The sequence below is a fragment of the Sander vitreus genome, chromosome 19 (assembly GCF_031162955.1).
Source record: "Sander vitreus isolate 19-12246 chromosome 19, sanVit1, whole genome shotgun sequence".
NCBI classification, from domain to species: domain Eukaryota; kingdom Metazoa; phylum Chordata; class Actinopteri; order Perciformes; family Percidae; genus Sander; species Sander vitreus.
Genome location: NC_135873.1, coordinates 3,733,045 through 3,748,915, shown reverse-complemented (window position 1 = coordinate 3,748,915; position 15,871 = coordinate 3,733,045). Strand labels below are relative to the sequence as shown.

At 38.1% G+C, this 15,871-nt stretch overlaps 1 protein-coding gene and 1 pseudogene across 2 annotated transcripts; one reads left to right on the top strand and one right to left on the bottom strand.

The window, feature by feature from the left end:
• Window positions 1–941: 941 nt before the first annotated feature.
• LOC144534281 (cerebellin-1) lies at window positions 942–6,578 on the bottom strand. The gene is made up of 4 exons (XM_078276121.1): window positions 6,331–6,578; window positions 4,755–5,455; window positions 3,021–3,140; window positions 942–1,423 (listed from the first exon to the last, which is right to left on the bottom strand). Exons 2-4 carry the CDS (start codon window positions 5,058–5,060, stop codon window positions 1,226–1,228), a joined length of 624 nt encoding a protein of 207 aa, XP_078132247.1. The 5' UTR covers window positions 5,061–5,455; window positions 6,331–6,578; the 3' UTR covers window positions 942–1,225.
• Window positions 6,579–9,134: 2,556 nt separating this feature from the next.
• On the top strand, window positions 9,135–12,629 carry LOC144534228 (E3 ubiquitin-protein ligase TRIM39-like; annotated as a pseudogene). Its single transcript, XR_013503522.1, has 9 exons — window positions 9,135–9,584; window positions 9,714–10,079; window positions 10,295–10,390; window positions 10,502–10,735; window positions 10,827–10,974; window positions 11,083–11,109; window positions 11,218–11,282; window positions 11,664–11,786; window positions 12,061–12,629. The product of XR_013503522.1 is annotated as an E3 ubiquitin-protein ligase TRIM39-like (transcript).
• Window positions 12,630–15,871: the final 3,242 nt, after the last annotated feature.

The window sequence follows — 15,871 nt, the reverse complement described above, 5'->3', positions numbered from 1 at the left end:
AATGACAAAATGTAGCAAAAGTTTATCAGATATGTCACAATTCTAACTAAATAATTAATAAACAATAGGTGAAAACTTAAAATGGAGTGTTAAAAGAAATATAAAGCTTAAGTTTTCCTTTACCCTTGATGAAAATGAGGTCATTTTATTTTTTAACTCCTTCATTTTACCTATATATTTTTTAGTGTTGGAACACATTTAACGATTTATCGATACACTATTTCCCCCATGCAACATTAACCATTTTCCAATGCATAACATGTCCGTGCATGTCCAAAGTGCATAGTAGCAGCTAGCTTGCTAAAAAACAAAAACACTCCTCATGTCATAACTTAGTGAAATCAGAACACACAGATGTGATACATGAATATTTAGATTCAGTGTCACTTACACTTTTCGAGGACAGCAGTATCTTTGATGTCCATTAGGAATAAATCCATAAATCCGCATGGAAATCATAGGAAATAAAGACACTGCTTTAAACAACCAAACTCATCTCAGAATCATCAGGTTTTTCACTTTCTTTAGTATGACAGTAATCCGGTGATAGTTGTCTGTACATCCATGGGTACACTGCAAACATGAACTACTAACAGCTAAAGCTAATTTCATTGAAGCTAATTTGCCAGAGTGTAAACAAATATATATATATATATATATATATATATATATATATATATATATATATATATATATATATATATATATATATATATATATATATATATAAGTAAATAAGAAACATGGGGGAAAGTTAGCCTGCAGTTAATTAGCTCAATGGCAACATTACACTTCCTGTAAACATCCTCCAAAGCTCTCAAATTATGGGAAATGTAGTTCGGCAAGTTAGCTAGATACACAGATAGAGAGGCAGAAAATAGACACAATCATTTTCTTTATTGCCAAAAAGATTTTCTACCAAATATTTCATGCATTAAAAGAAAATCACAAACCTCTGACAAGCTGTTGTTTTTAGCAAGCATAGACGACACTACACATCAAATAAAAGTGCAATGGAAGTGGAAGTTACATTCAGGATTAACTGGTGCTAAGTGACCAATTCATCCGATACATATGAAAATGCATCAAAGCGGTTTGATTGAATTCAACGTGTATCCATTATTGCTTCCGCTCTTCTGTTAAATAACACTCTTTATTTTATAGCCCGCCCTCCCCTCCACACCTTTTGACTATGACAAGAACATAATCCTACCTTAACCTAAATCTACAAGGGGAACACCAGAAACCCGGAGAAAGTGGAGTACTTCCACCCTCCCATTAAGTTCCCCCTCTCCAGCTTGAGGTAAGCCTTGTCCCCTCTCTCCATCATCACCAGCCCGGCATTGGTGGCAGCTTCCCTGGTCACGTCCTGATCGCCTGCAAAGGCTGAAATCACCGGCCAGCCATTGAGAACCAAACTTACCTGGGAAACATGGATGAGGAGAGCAGGTGAGCAGAGGGGAAAGACATTTGCAGCGAAAACCATGGTCAGAAAACATGGATGATATTTAAATATAGCTGGTATTATGTAGCTACCGTAAAAGCCTTGAAATTCATAAAAATGTTAGCTTTTAGCTTGACAACCAGGCATATTTTAACAACAATAATTTGTTGGCCCCCCTGCACTAACTCTGACGACCCCGTAGGGGTCCCGGACCCCTGTTGAAGGTCTCTGGGCTAGATCATTTTCATAACCTGCAGTAAATTTAAATGCTAACAAATGTCCATTCAGCAATTCATTTAACAAAGATTAAGCAGCTGTCATACAGCTTTGTGGGTGAGCCAGCAACTTCATGTAACACTTGTCAAGTTGGGAGCAGTGGTGGAATGTAACTAGGTAAATTTACTCTGTAAAGTACTGTTCTTAGGTACAAATTTTAGGTACTTTTACTTTACTTGAGTATTTTCTTTTCACGCCACTTTCTACTTCTACTCCACTACATTTCAGAGAGAAAAGTTATACTTTTTATTCCACTACATTGATCTGACAGCTTTAGTTACTTTACAAATTAAGATTTTTGCACACAAAACACATGTAGTTTATAAAATGATTTATTATAAATTAAACTACCCAACAATATACAGGCCTACAAGTACAGCTATAATGGTATAAAGATTAAACACTTAGTTAACTGACAGAACTTTTGGAGCGTTTCCAGCTTCTAAAATGTGAGTATTTTCCTGCATTGAGTACTTTTACTTTTAATACTTTAAGTACATTTTTCTGATTAAACTTTACTTTTGCTTAAGTAACATTTTGAATGCAGCACTTTTATTTGTAGTAGATAATTTTTACAGTGTGGTATTAGTACTCTTACGTACTCTTAAGTAAAGGATCTGAATACTTCTTCAACCACTAGTTGGGAGTGTATGTTCTCCAGCTCAATATCTTTTTAATATGACACATTAAGGATACCTTTCAAAGGGTTTTATGTTCTCAGCAATGTTACTTTCCCCCTGTAATACTCAGTGGTTTCCCCGGGCCAATATGTAAAAATCAGCCACCTACATCTTACAGTATAGCCTACTGATGTTATACACCTTGAAGCCTATGCCCTTAAATTTGCGGGCAAGACATATTTTCAGAACTGAACAGATTTTTACAATTCAAACTTTTTATAGGAATAGTTTGACATTTTTGGATCCTGGCTGAGAGTTACAATCGAAGATTGATTCTATTCTAATGTCTTGACAGTATTAGCTACCGCTAGGACCTGGTTAACTTAGCTAAGCATAAAGACTAGAAACAGCTAGCTTGGCTCTTTCCAAAGGTTAAAAAACAACAATTTGTTATTTTATTGGGTTTTATCTGGTGCAACCAGTCTTGCTTGGCAACTGCTCAGTCAGGAAATCATCTGTTTTTTTTGTAAGGATCAAACAAACAATAATGTGTTAATTAGTGAGCTTTGAAGGTGATGATTTTTTTTAGTTTTTTTTTTACATGTGGACACAGACTAGATTTTTCCCTCTGTTCATACTAAGCAACATGTTGAACCATTCCTTTAAGCTGGTGTTCTTACTTGTATTGTCTGCCGGTTGTAAACTTTGACAACATGAAAGCTGAAACCGTAGACTCCTTTTGTAGGGGCCACAAAGATACTCCTTGCCGGATCAAAATGGCTGCCAACGTTTACTAGGATCTAAGAAGAATAGGAGATGAAGAGAGAGAATAAATAATACAACCAGGCCCTGAGCCAAGCTGCTAAAAGTGTATTAAAGGTTTGAAATACTTAATCTGTTATTTTGGAAAGTTAGAACTAAATTTTTACCAGGAGAACAAGAGAGGGAGAATATGAACAAGGTGTACTGGCAGGACATTTGAGTTCACCAAATGCAGGACACAAACCAGACTGAATCATTATTTGTCTGATCTGTGAATCATTGATTTACAGTTCCCAAACATATCAGCCATCACTACTATTGTTTCTGTGCAATCCTTTTATTAATCAAGACGTGACACATACAGCGCATTGTTTGTGACCTGGTTTATGACTTCCAGCTTATGACAACACTGAGTCACTAGCGTGACGTGTTTGTTAAGGAAAAAGGTAATCTGCAGTAATACAATGCACTTTCTGTTTGATCAGTGACTGGCAGTCAAAAGGTTTTCAATGCGAATCAAGCAAGCGAGAGGAAATGTTAGTCCACCACTTTATTTATTAAAGTGGAAATACCCAACAACTATTGGATGGATTGCCAACTTGAGTTTGAGTCAGACAATTACAAGCCAAACCAATCAACAGAATTGTACTGTCTTGCCCAATTCAGAAGAAATTTTAAGACCAGCTTTCTTAGTTTTCCATTTTTTAAATCAGAAGCAAAGATCAATCACAGACCAGTATACTGCATGTTTATCCAAACTGCTGTAGAAGAGCCCACTTTTTTTCTAATTGTACAAGTCTCCCAGACACTTTGTTATGAATACTATGCTATTTGAATGAACCAAAATGCCAAGATTGGGACAAAAACAAAGATTCTGAGCAGATAATTGAAGCTGATGCTAATCGTGTTGACTAAGGTAAAACCTACAAGCAAATGCCTACTGAGCCTTGTTAGATGGCTTTGTGAAGCTAAGGTTCATCTGTCAATCAACATCTATTGCCCACATACTTAGTTGGCGGACTAAAATCCAATTTAATTTGAACCTAGCTGCTGGTAGCTGAAGTTAGCAAGCACGTTATCAAAGTTAAAAACATAAATAAAAAAAAAAACTGGAAAGGCTTGTTCAACACCAACACCAAAGGTTCACTGTGAAAACTATGTTTACAAATGAGTTGACAAAAAAATATGTAGGCTATTCATTTTACTTGGGGAAAGCATGAGACCAATGTGCTTAATTTGCAACCAAACAATGACCATTTGAAGAGGTAGGGTACAACGCCACTACGATACCGCACTCGACACAGGATCAGTCTCTCTGCCTGGTTGTCACATCTTTTGTGCCCAGGTTTAAAGACTTAGTGATAAAATGAAGATGTGATTTCAGAATACAATACAGAAATGTGATTTGTATACATGTTGAGAATTTCTTAGAACTTAAATATCATATAGAACTTATTTCATCTTTTCTGAGACTGTGAAACTGTGGAAATGTGGCAAGTGGACCTTTTGGCAAATCAGTGTTAATAACCAACAAGAAGCATATCAACCAGGGCAGACTGGTAAACCTCCTACTTTTTGCTTCTTAAATGGTTGTCCAACCAATTTTGAAGTCATCAGTCATGTATACACTAGTGTCAACTACAGAAACCCACCTGGTCAAAATAGATGGTCATGGTGCGGTTGCTCATCTCCGAGGGTTCGTGGTTGGTGTTTCGGATGGCTGAAAACGCCACCCGACCTGTTCCTGACCTCACTGACATGCCCAGGGCGTTACCCGATGGCTCCGCAGAGGGGGTGGAGTCGCACACCACTAGACATTTTCCTTCCAACACAATTGGCTCTGTGTCATTCTGGCAACTGACCTCTGAGGGCCCCCAATGGACCAGAAGCAACAGTCCAACGGAAAAAACTGAGTGGGGAGCAAGATAGGGCGGAGAGGGAGGAGATGGACAAGCCATAGTTCCAAATGACGGCGTGCTTTCGGTGTTTCTGGGGCACAGTGACAATATGGCCACCACAAATCGTCAGCGAGAATGTGTCTTCTTGAAGAACACCTCACTTTAGCAACAGGATCATAATTTCACCTGGAAATTCAACCAAGGATTTTTCGCATCTCATGGGACATTAAATGATTCAGGTAATCCTTAGCTGACAGTTCTGCCAACACCGGGTAGAGAAGAAGTCTCTCTAGGGAGGACTATAAGTTGGCACCGAGATGGCGGCTTCCCATAAGAGCAGACAGGAAAGTCCCTATAGGTATAGTTGGAGGTTATCCAGTTTCTCACACCACAGCGACAACGGCCATCAACCAAACAAAATCCAAACTGGCTTTGGGGCAGTCAAGGCTTCAGGCCTGTTTAAAGTATTAGACACAATTTTGCACATGAAAATGTTGCTTATTTTCTGTATATGAAAACAATGATATGACAGAAGCTCAGCTACCTCAAGACAGTTTTCTGTGTTTATTATTTCAGAGAATTGTTGAGGACGGTTTGATTGGAAATGGCATTCAGATAATGTTAAATTCTCAGTACAAATTAAAGGAGAATGAAGCATGCTGTATTTATCAACTAAGCTTAAAATATGGGTGTACACATAGGTTTGCCTGTGTAATGTGTGTAAAGATGCTTCAGGGAATGGCAGTGGATAATAAGAGAAAAATGATTATGCTGAAGAAAAAAATAAGTAGATGAAGAAGTGATGAGGTAATGTTTTGGCCAGGAAGAGGGCGTGTGAGTGCCAGCTGGACTCAGGAGGGGGGGACAGCGGACTATCACAATCCTCCCACCGAGAGGCCATCTGTGAATAAACATTCCCACTCTTTCTCCCTCTTCACCTTTCCAATTATATCCCTGTCTAACATTCCTTTCCACAAACACCCATTAAACACACTATAAATACAAATGTTACAATACTAGTTCAAGCATTATGTGAGTGACAGATGTGTTGATCAGTAAATCAGCATAATTCACACAGCAGCTGACTCTTCATGCACTGCAGGGAAGCATTGTCCTAATGCTAAAACGTTTTTAAAGAGTCAACATTTAATGTGATAAAACTAAAGAGTTTAGTGAAAAAGAAAGCGAAAATCTATCATAATTTTTCAGAGTTTAATGAATCCCCACAATTAGTGACTTAACAACACACCCAACAATAAGCAGTACAAGCATTTTCACAACATGCATAAAGATAATATGGTTTGTTCAAAAATATTGCCAAAACACCCACCTCTCACTCTAAGCGTTGGCTCTGCAGCAACATACGGAAACCCGCTTTCTTCAGTAAAGTTAGAGCATCCCATGAGCCCTGTTCCCCGTTACCTGCAGATTTATCTTTTGCTCCTCCTCTCTTTTCTCTTTTCCCCATCTCTTGCTCGCTCTCTCTCTTTTTCTCTTTCTAACGATCTCTCTGTTCCAGGGAACCCCTGTGTTCGAGCAGACGTATAATCACATCATAAGCGTCGCGGTCCTTCTGTTTTCACGGCTCCTCGACCCCCTACTGCACCTGATTTCCCTCCCTCCTCCTTAATCTCTTTTACCTCAGATATCACAGAGCTGATGGCAGAAACTGGGGCTCCATTACAAACTGAAATAATATCCTTTCTGTGGGGGAACAGCTGGTACTCCCTTGCAAAGAGAGGGCATAGTCATGCACTAACATGACTATCAAAACAAAAAGACCATAGAAGCTGTGATTACAACACACACAGAGGGAGTGTGACTTCTTTCTATGCTCAGGATGGTATTACTTGACTTTATCTTGACATAGCAAAACAAATTCTGCTGCTACATTAATGAATGTCAAGTACAGCCCCTTTAACTAAAATCCACCTCTCCACATGTTCTAAAGGGCTCCAGAGTCTGCAACACCACTAGCACTACTCACTGTTTAGCCTTCTCTGTGTCATAAGTCCAAATCAACAAAAAAAAGTATTTTGGTATTAAGGTCAAGGGACATATATGCTGTGTCTCAATTTGTACACTTCTACTTGCTATTTTGAGCGCATAAGTGCATTCTCACTGACAAGTATGGCAAAATGCAGTGCACTAAAAATACATGAGCGTGGGTTGAACACTGGACACTTCTTACCCTCAATAGTCACCATCTTAGCTACGTAGCGGAGAGGGGGGGGACAAACAAACTTGTTTAAATGGCGGATGAGGAAGCTGCAGCAGTTGGGGTTGCTCTAGAAAACTGAACTATACGAACAAAGTCAACATTTTAATTTTTTCACTTAGTACCATTATACTGTTGTTGGATAGAAGCCATCAGTATGTTTATTAGGTTAATTTAGCAGTCTGTGATGGTTTGGTACAGGTGAAATTCACCTTTAAGAAGAAAGCGGTCAAATGTTGCAATTGCCATTTCCAGTAAGTGCATAAAGGCTGTGTGCGATTTTCGCAATTCATGCACTACGCAAGCACATTGGTATACATTACTACAAGGAAGTGTGCTAACACTAAGTATCCAAATTGAGACACATCAATACTTGAAAACGAAATCTCACATGAGAGGGGTTTTGTTAATTAGTCGCAAGTTGAGTTTCGGCATTTACGCATTCACATGAACTTGCCTATCACGCCAGGTAGGCCAACCTAATCCAATGCAGTTAAAGATGGAGTCAGAGTATCTGCTCTCTGTCTGCTGCTAGTTCAATCAGGAGGGACCTCCTTTTCAGTGAACAATTATTTATTGACGTGAGAACAATAAAACTGATAAATGAGTCTTTGGCGATTTGACCCCATCGTGACGCCATCAAATTGTGCCTGTTTTGTCTCTCTTATTCAGTTAATTTATGTGAAAGTTCAGTATTTTTCAACCTTGACCATAATTATGTCTGACTAATTGGAGCAACAATTTTTGAAATTGGTCCAGTATTGAGCAAGAGTGTTCCAATTTCAAAAATTGTTGTTCCCATTAATCACAACAATATAGGAAAATGGATCCAGGCTGAAAAATACTTAAGTTTCAATTCAACATGTTCCTAATTTAGAAAGTGAAAGACAGGTTTCAGGAATTATAGGTGGCTATGCCAAGAGTCATTGCTTTATTACTGGAAGTGGCACAACAACAGCGCTCATCATCTAAGTTAAAAACATGATGAAAGTATGCAGATGAATCACACCCAGACCTGATGTAATGACAGCTCGATACTAAGGATCATGGGCCATTTCTTCATAGGTTTCCTTTGCATGTGCCCGCTGATTCACACAATTTTCTTTGAGTTTAACACAAAACAAAAAACTAAATTAAAGACCTCGGTGCAAATGAAAGAAAAGTTAGTCCTGAATCATTATTTACATCTTGTTTATCTCGAGATATTATGTTGCATAGTTGGGAGCTGCCATTCTTGAAATTGGCAGATAAAAAAATACAAGGCTATATAAAAGAATATGTGAGCTGTGGGGTTTGGTAAGGTGAAAAATGCCTTTTCAAACTTTGATGCTAAAAGAGAGTTCATTTTCCAAATTTCCAAACATTTTCCAAAACAAGTTAACATATTATTCTAAAAGTTGAGTCAAGTTGGTTGTCGAAATTTTCAACCTCTTTTTGTTTTGTTTAAAATGAATAAACAGCATTCTAGATCTGGCTAGTCTAGCTCAGCAGATTTGTAGGATTACAGTTGTGATTGGTTTAAAGAAATGCAAACAAACCAGAGTACCTTTCACCCTATCCCAGAACATACAAAAAATATATACACATACATACATATTATTCTTATCTCAGGTGATCATCTAGCCTACATTTTATTTTCTCACACACACTCACGTTTATTAACCTGAGCAACTCATTTTTCGCTTCGACTGCTGCTGAAATAATGACAGTGTGTGTTAGCACATGGAACAATTCTTGTAGAAGGAAGGAAAGAATAACAAGATGAAACAAAGGAACCAGAAATACCAGAATGTTTGAGTGATGTTGTACATCTGCGGTGGCAGGAGCTTGACAGTAATTCAGAGAGTAACCAGACAGCATGACTAATTCACTTTCAAACAAGGAGTGACTGAGGGGTATTTAAACATCGCTGCATCCTGTACTATATTCACAATCTTATGAGGACGATCAGGACGCTCGACATGACAACCCAAACAATTAAGACGATGCTGATATCTGACTGAAACAAGAAATCAGAATGATACACTGTGGGACTGCTCTGGGGACTTTAATTAACATCATCAAGTCAATCAATTTTTATGTTTAAGTAATATAATAGTAGTAATATAATAGTGTTATTTTTCTTCAGTAACAAACATGGCGCTTGATGTGCCGTTTGAGGAGCAGTTCAAGTGTTGCATCTGTCTGGACATCTACACCAAGCCTGCCACCATCCCATGTGGACACACCTTTTGCCTGGACTGCATCGACGGCTTCTGGGACAGTAAGACCAAGGCTGAGTGTCCGCTGTGCAAAGAGACATTCAGAAAGCGTCCCCAACTCAGGATCAACAAAGGATATATACAAATCATTGAATTATATAAAAGGTTGGTTTCTTTTTTTTTTCTTTTTACTTTTTAGACATCCTGGTTCTTTCAGATGCTTGGAGACCATGTAAAAAAAGCAAAATATTTGAATTTAATTGAGATTTAACATAATTTTATTTGAATCAAAAGGTCTCAGAAGGAGAATGTTGATGGTGTGGGAAGCAGGAAAACTTCCCTAATCCCACTTTTCGAGCCTGAAGAGATTCCCTGTGACATCTGCCACGGAGACAAGTCACAATCAGTCAAGTCGTGCCTCGTGTGCCAGGCATCTTATTGTGAACTTCACCTCACACCACACCTGAGGGATCCAGCGCTGCACAGACACCAACTTACTGATCCGGCCACCTTCGCCACCAGTCACCTCTGTAGAAAGCACCACGAGCCGCTGACAATGTTCTGCAAGAAGGACCAGAGCCTGTTTGTGTTCAGTGCACAGAGAGGAAACACAAACACCACAAGACCGTCCCCATGGAGGAGAAGAACAAGATGGTCAAGGTGAGGAAATGTTTATTTCATTAACTTCCTTTAAACTTAGCCTTAAAAAACTTTCCTTCTTTTGTACGAATATAGAAACCTGTTTCTGTATTTTGTTAAGTGGGAAAACTAACTCTGTCAACATATTTCCCCTTTCAAGACTTTATATATTTTCCCTCAGCTGCTTTTTGTGCAGCATCATTATTCAAAATTGTATTTTTTTGTACCTTTTGCAGATTTGTTTGAGGGAGACAATATCAAGCATTCAACCGATAATCCACGCCAGACTGAGAAAAGTGAATGAAATAAAAAATGTATTGGCTCTGAGCAAAGTAAGTTATTGTTTGGATGCATGTTCAAAAAAAGCTAACTGGTCAAGTTTGTCTGTTTTTATCTATAAATTCAATGAATTAATTAAATGTTTCTATCGTTTCAATCAAAAGCAAATCACAGAGAGGGAGATCAAGAGCAGTGCTCAGATCTGCAGCATGCTGATAAGCACCATCGAGAGACAGCATGCCGGGCTGGTCGAGGAGCTGGAGAAGAGGCAGCAAGAAGCTGAGAGGAGAGCTGAGGAGCTGTTCCAGGAGCTGGAGGAGGAACTCAATGATCTGCAGATGAGGTGCAGCGAGCTGCAGCACCTGGAGCACACTCGGAACCCTGTTCACTTCGTACAGGTTAGATACCTCAACTGCATTTATACTGATCTGCATCAGCATTTCAAGAACTGTACTCATGAGAAACCTGTGCATCCTTCCCCATCTTTAGAGTTTCCCGTCTCTAAGGCGACTCCCTTATACTAGAGAGTGGTCTGAGGTCGCAGTCCACTCAGATAACTGCATGGGGGTGGTGACGAGAGCCGTCTCCAAGCTTGGGGACATCTGCCAAGAACTTGCCAACAAACTGTCTGCAGAAGGTCGGTACATCTTTTGGCAGAAAATGATTATCTACATCACAAAATGACTAAAGATTGTTGTGAAAATCAGTGCTTAAAAATAACCTTTTACTTCTACTTTTTTTGCAGAAGCAGACAAGATGGATCAATATGCAGGTATGATCACAATCACACATCCACTGCTTATTTCTATAAACTAGTTTAACCTTGGTTAGTTCCCCTTTTTATTACCTGACTCACTGTTTTTCTTCTTTGTTTCTGCAGTCAATATCACTCTGGATCCTGAGACTGCTTCAGGCTGGCTGGTCCTGTCTCCAGACAGAAAGAAGGTATTGTCTGACTTTTGATCATTAAATTAAATGTGTGAAGAGCACAGTCCTCCTAGCCAACTAGTAGTTCTTCAGAGTAGATTGGATTTTTTCACATTTAGAGTCTGTAGAGACGGTGATTTTTTCAGAAATTGGTTGAGCTTTTGCACTAAAAAACGTCCCCTGCTGTGGGACATTTTAGTGTAATAGAGGAGGAAATAATGAGACATATTGTCACATGAAAATTGGAAAGGGTTGTGTTGTGAGAATCCACTTCAAAGGGGATTAAGATAAAACTAAAATGCTCTGATTGGGAAAATGATAAGGTTATTAATCGCTGATTATGAGGCTAATGTTTAGTAAGATGAAGATGATGATAACAATGATTATGTTAATTAACAGGTGAGCATCAGCAGCAAGAAGAACAATTCTCCACTCCCAGACAGTCCTCAGCGCTTTGACTCCTGCGTCTGTGTTTTGGGGAAACAAAGCTTTGCATCTGGAAGACGCTACTGGGTTGTTGAGGTGAGAAGCTCAGAAACAAGAAAACACACTTTAAGCTAGCTGTGTACTTAAACAAATCAAATTGAATGTGTCCTGCCACGACAGATGTACACGAGCAGCTTTTACAGTTAAAAAAACGACCAATTTCAAATTAAGACCAGCAGGATACAGGGTGGGTTAGGAGTTACTTCATGTAGTAAATTCTAACACAGTCGACCTAAAGAGAATCACAGCACTTAAACTACAGATAAAGGAATCATGCATGTCGGACTTTATTCTGTACATTGTGTTTCAGGTTGGGGATAAAACCGACTGGGATCTTGGCGTCGCCAGGGAGTCCATCAACAGGAAGGGGGTCATCACGGTGCGTCCCGACAACGGTTACTGGGCGATCTGTCGGAGGAAAGGTAGCAGTCTCAGCGCCTGTGCCGGTCCCTCTGTCACCCTCCACCTCAAGAAAACTCCCAAGAAAGTGGCCGTGTTCCTGGACTACAAGGAAGGGTCGGTGTCCTTCTATGACGCACAAGCAAAGACCCACATTTACACTTACAGCGGGTGTGACTTCACTGAGCTCCTCTACCCGTACTTTAACCCCTGTGTTCAAGAAAATGGGAAGAACACCGCCCCGCTGATTATCTGTCCTGTTGACGGAGGAGTCAGGGAAAGACGGGACATAACCATTGAGTCAGCTGCATGATGTGTCATAAGAAAGGATGATGCTAACTGATGTAAAAAAAAAAATTAAGTTTATATATATTATATTATATTAGGCCTATATGTATTGTACTGCAATCATATTTAATTGTACTGCAATAATATGTACTGCAACAGGCCAACATCCATGAGTAAAGGTTTTTTATTTCATTGTTCAAATTAATCTTTCAAAATTGGGCATCGTTTAAACGCCACAGCCTACCTGAGCATTGTTTCTGACCATGTCCATCCCTTTATGACCACCATGTACGGTTGTATGGTGTTCCTAATAATCGAACCAAATATCCCCGTCTTTTTTTCCCTACATGTTGTGTTCAACGTGAGGATGAGACTAACTGGCCTGGAGAGAACTACTTCAAGAGGAGTTTGTGTTGTGTCAAATTGTCTGACCTACGTAGTTGTTTTGTTCACGTCTGAAGATGGGCCTGTACTGGCCAAGTCTGTGCTCTGTCTTGTAGGTCAGAGGCCTGTACTACGAATCAAGATCAACATGCCCTGGATTTATTTCAGTTACCCGGCTTCACCTAACCTAACAACCGTGGTCCCGCATAAGCTGTGTCACGACGCTGGTTAACAACTAGTTCAGTCAACCCTGGGTTTCCCAATCCAGCTACGCACGTGTTCACATAAAAGAGGCGGTGTTTGCACAGCACGACCAATCGCAAACATCTACCAGAGCCGCATATTTTAAATAAGAAGAGCAAACTATAATTCTACATAAATATGAAGAACACAGACACGGTTTTACAGGCAAAACGTAATACAGTCGCTGCTTCCTAAAACAGGAAGGAAAGCTGGCAAAAAAATAGCCGACGCTGTTAATGCGTAAATCACAACGCTTATTAATGTCACTTCCCCATCAGTCAGGACCAAGGTCTGACCATAATTACACTTGTCCTTTCCATAAACTGCCGTTGCTTTAGCCTTTTATTTCAGTTGCAGCCCTGGCAGTGGGAAGCGATCGTGAGAGCAAATAAAATATATAAAAACATAATTCAAACAAATGTGCGCATTGGCAACACACGGCTCAAAAAGCCAACAAATAGCCTATACCTAATTCCCTGAACATCTATATCTTTAATAAAAATACCCATCAAGAAATGTTAACAGGGTTGTCGGTCTCTAAATGTTTTAACTTTTCTGAGCGCACCTCTCTCTCTCCGAGCACCGAGCTCCGGATCTTCTATTGTAGAATTAAAACAAATTTTTGTTATAAAACATTTCTAGAATGTTAAACAACTGTATAAATCTTTATCAAAACTAAGAAATATTGCAGAAATACCTTAAAATTTACATAATTTAAATTAAAACTGCTGTTTTTATATGGTTTTCTTTGGTAAATTCACAAGATTATCCAATCCATCTACAAGAACTCCCTGTCAAAGTACAAATTTTTGGACGTAAAACACAAAAATTATGTAAAATGACTTTCAAATACCCTCCTTTAGGCGTTTATTTTATGATTATCCAATCTATTTACAGTAAATTCCTGTTTAATACTGTTTTTTTACTGTACAAAAAAGAGAAGATAATGGGATAATACCTTCCAGAAACATTGTAATAATAGTCATTACTTTATATAAACAATATTTGAGAGTATTTACAAGCAACTCTCCAATATATCCACATACTTTTACCATTAATGTATGTTATTTACTTTAAATAAACATTCATATATAGTTATAAAAGACAACTCTCCAATATATGTACATACCTTTACCATTAATATATGAGGTTTACTTTATATAAACATTATTCTTTAGATATAAAAAGCAAATATCCAATATATACACAGTTTTACCATTATTGTATGGGTGTTCACTTTATATAAACATTATTTGACCGTAATAACAAGCAACTATCCAATATATCTACAGACTGTACCTCATTATTGTATGGGGGTTTACGTTATATAAACTGTTCTTTATAGTAATTACAAACAACTATCCAATATATATATATATATATACTTTTATCATTATTGTACGGTGTTTACTTTATATAAACATAGTTTCATAGTAATTTAGAAGCAACTCTCCAATATATCTACATACGTTTACTATTAATATATGAGGTTACTTTATATAAACATTGTTTTATAGTAACTTAAAAGCAACTATCTGGTATATCTACAGACTTTTCCTCATTGAAGTCGGGGGTTTACTTTATATAAACATTATTTGACAGTAATAACAAGCAACTCTCCATTATACGTACATACATGTTTATTTTATATAAACTTCATTTGACAGTAATAGCAAGCAACACCAATATATCTACAGATTTTTCTTATAAGTTCATGGGATTTACTTCATAAACATTATTTGACAGTAATTACTATTACTATCCAATATATGTTCACAACTTCCTTATTAGTAAATGGGGTTTTGAATACAAAAACCAAAAGGGCTATGGAAAAGTGCATTTGCATCAACTACTTTTACACGCAATATATACATTTTTCTGCTGACATTTTACAGCATTGTCCAATCCATTCACTGCAGATCCCTATTTGAGATGTATGAGATTTTAAGATGTATCATAACCAGAAAGTATTATAGAATGACCATTTACTGCATGCTTTACAAAGAAATTTAAACAGTGCTATCCTTAAAGTTCACATATGAATAAACTTATGGGAGCAAAAACTGTCTGGTACATTGTATTATAGCAAAAGGGGAACTATGGGCAATTTGGGAATTCATACATGTGTGTTAAAAATGTCAGTGAATGTGAGCAACTCTCTCCAAAATCTAAAAACTCAAATTTGTGATGTCATCTGATATATCTGGAGCTTTTCCAAAAACAATGAATTGAGAAAGATTTTAAAGATGACACCCAGGGGGATGTTAGGAGGTAACGGGTAGAGTTTCTGTTTCAGAAATGAAACGCTAACATAGAACAAACCTCATTTGGGTTGTTTTTTTAAGTAACCTGATTTTTTTTAAGTAACCTGATGACATCATAGTTTGAGTCTTACATTTCTGGTTTGTGGCTTCGCGAGAGAGTAGCTCTTCATCAAAAATATCAGAGGTGAGATTAAAGACCGTGGCACACCAGGGACAATTATTTTGCATGTCAATATATTTTTTCGAACTGATGTTTTTGTCACAAATAGTGTTTACTTATGAGGATCACCAAACAACAACACGGAGGCTGCTGTCCAAACTACAGACTGTACAGTCAGCAAACTTTATTACTCCTTTCAACCTTTACAAAGGCAGCACATGCCAGAAACAATCTTTCCGTTTTTACCTTTCACAAGAATCCCGAGACATATGCTACACTGTTTTGCAGAGGGAATTCAATTGAGTATTAACTGTATACTTATAATTAGAGTTGGAGGAAACTCAATAAATAGCTTACAGTAGCTTAGTGTTACAGCTTTTCCT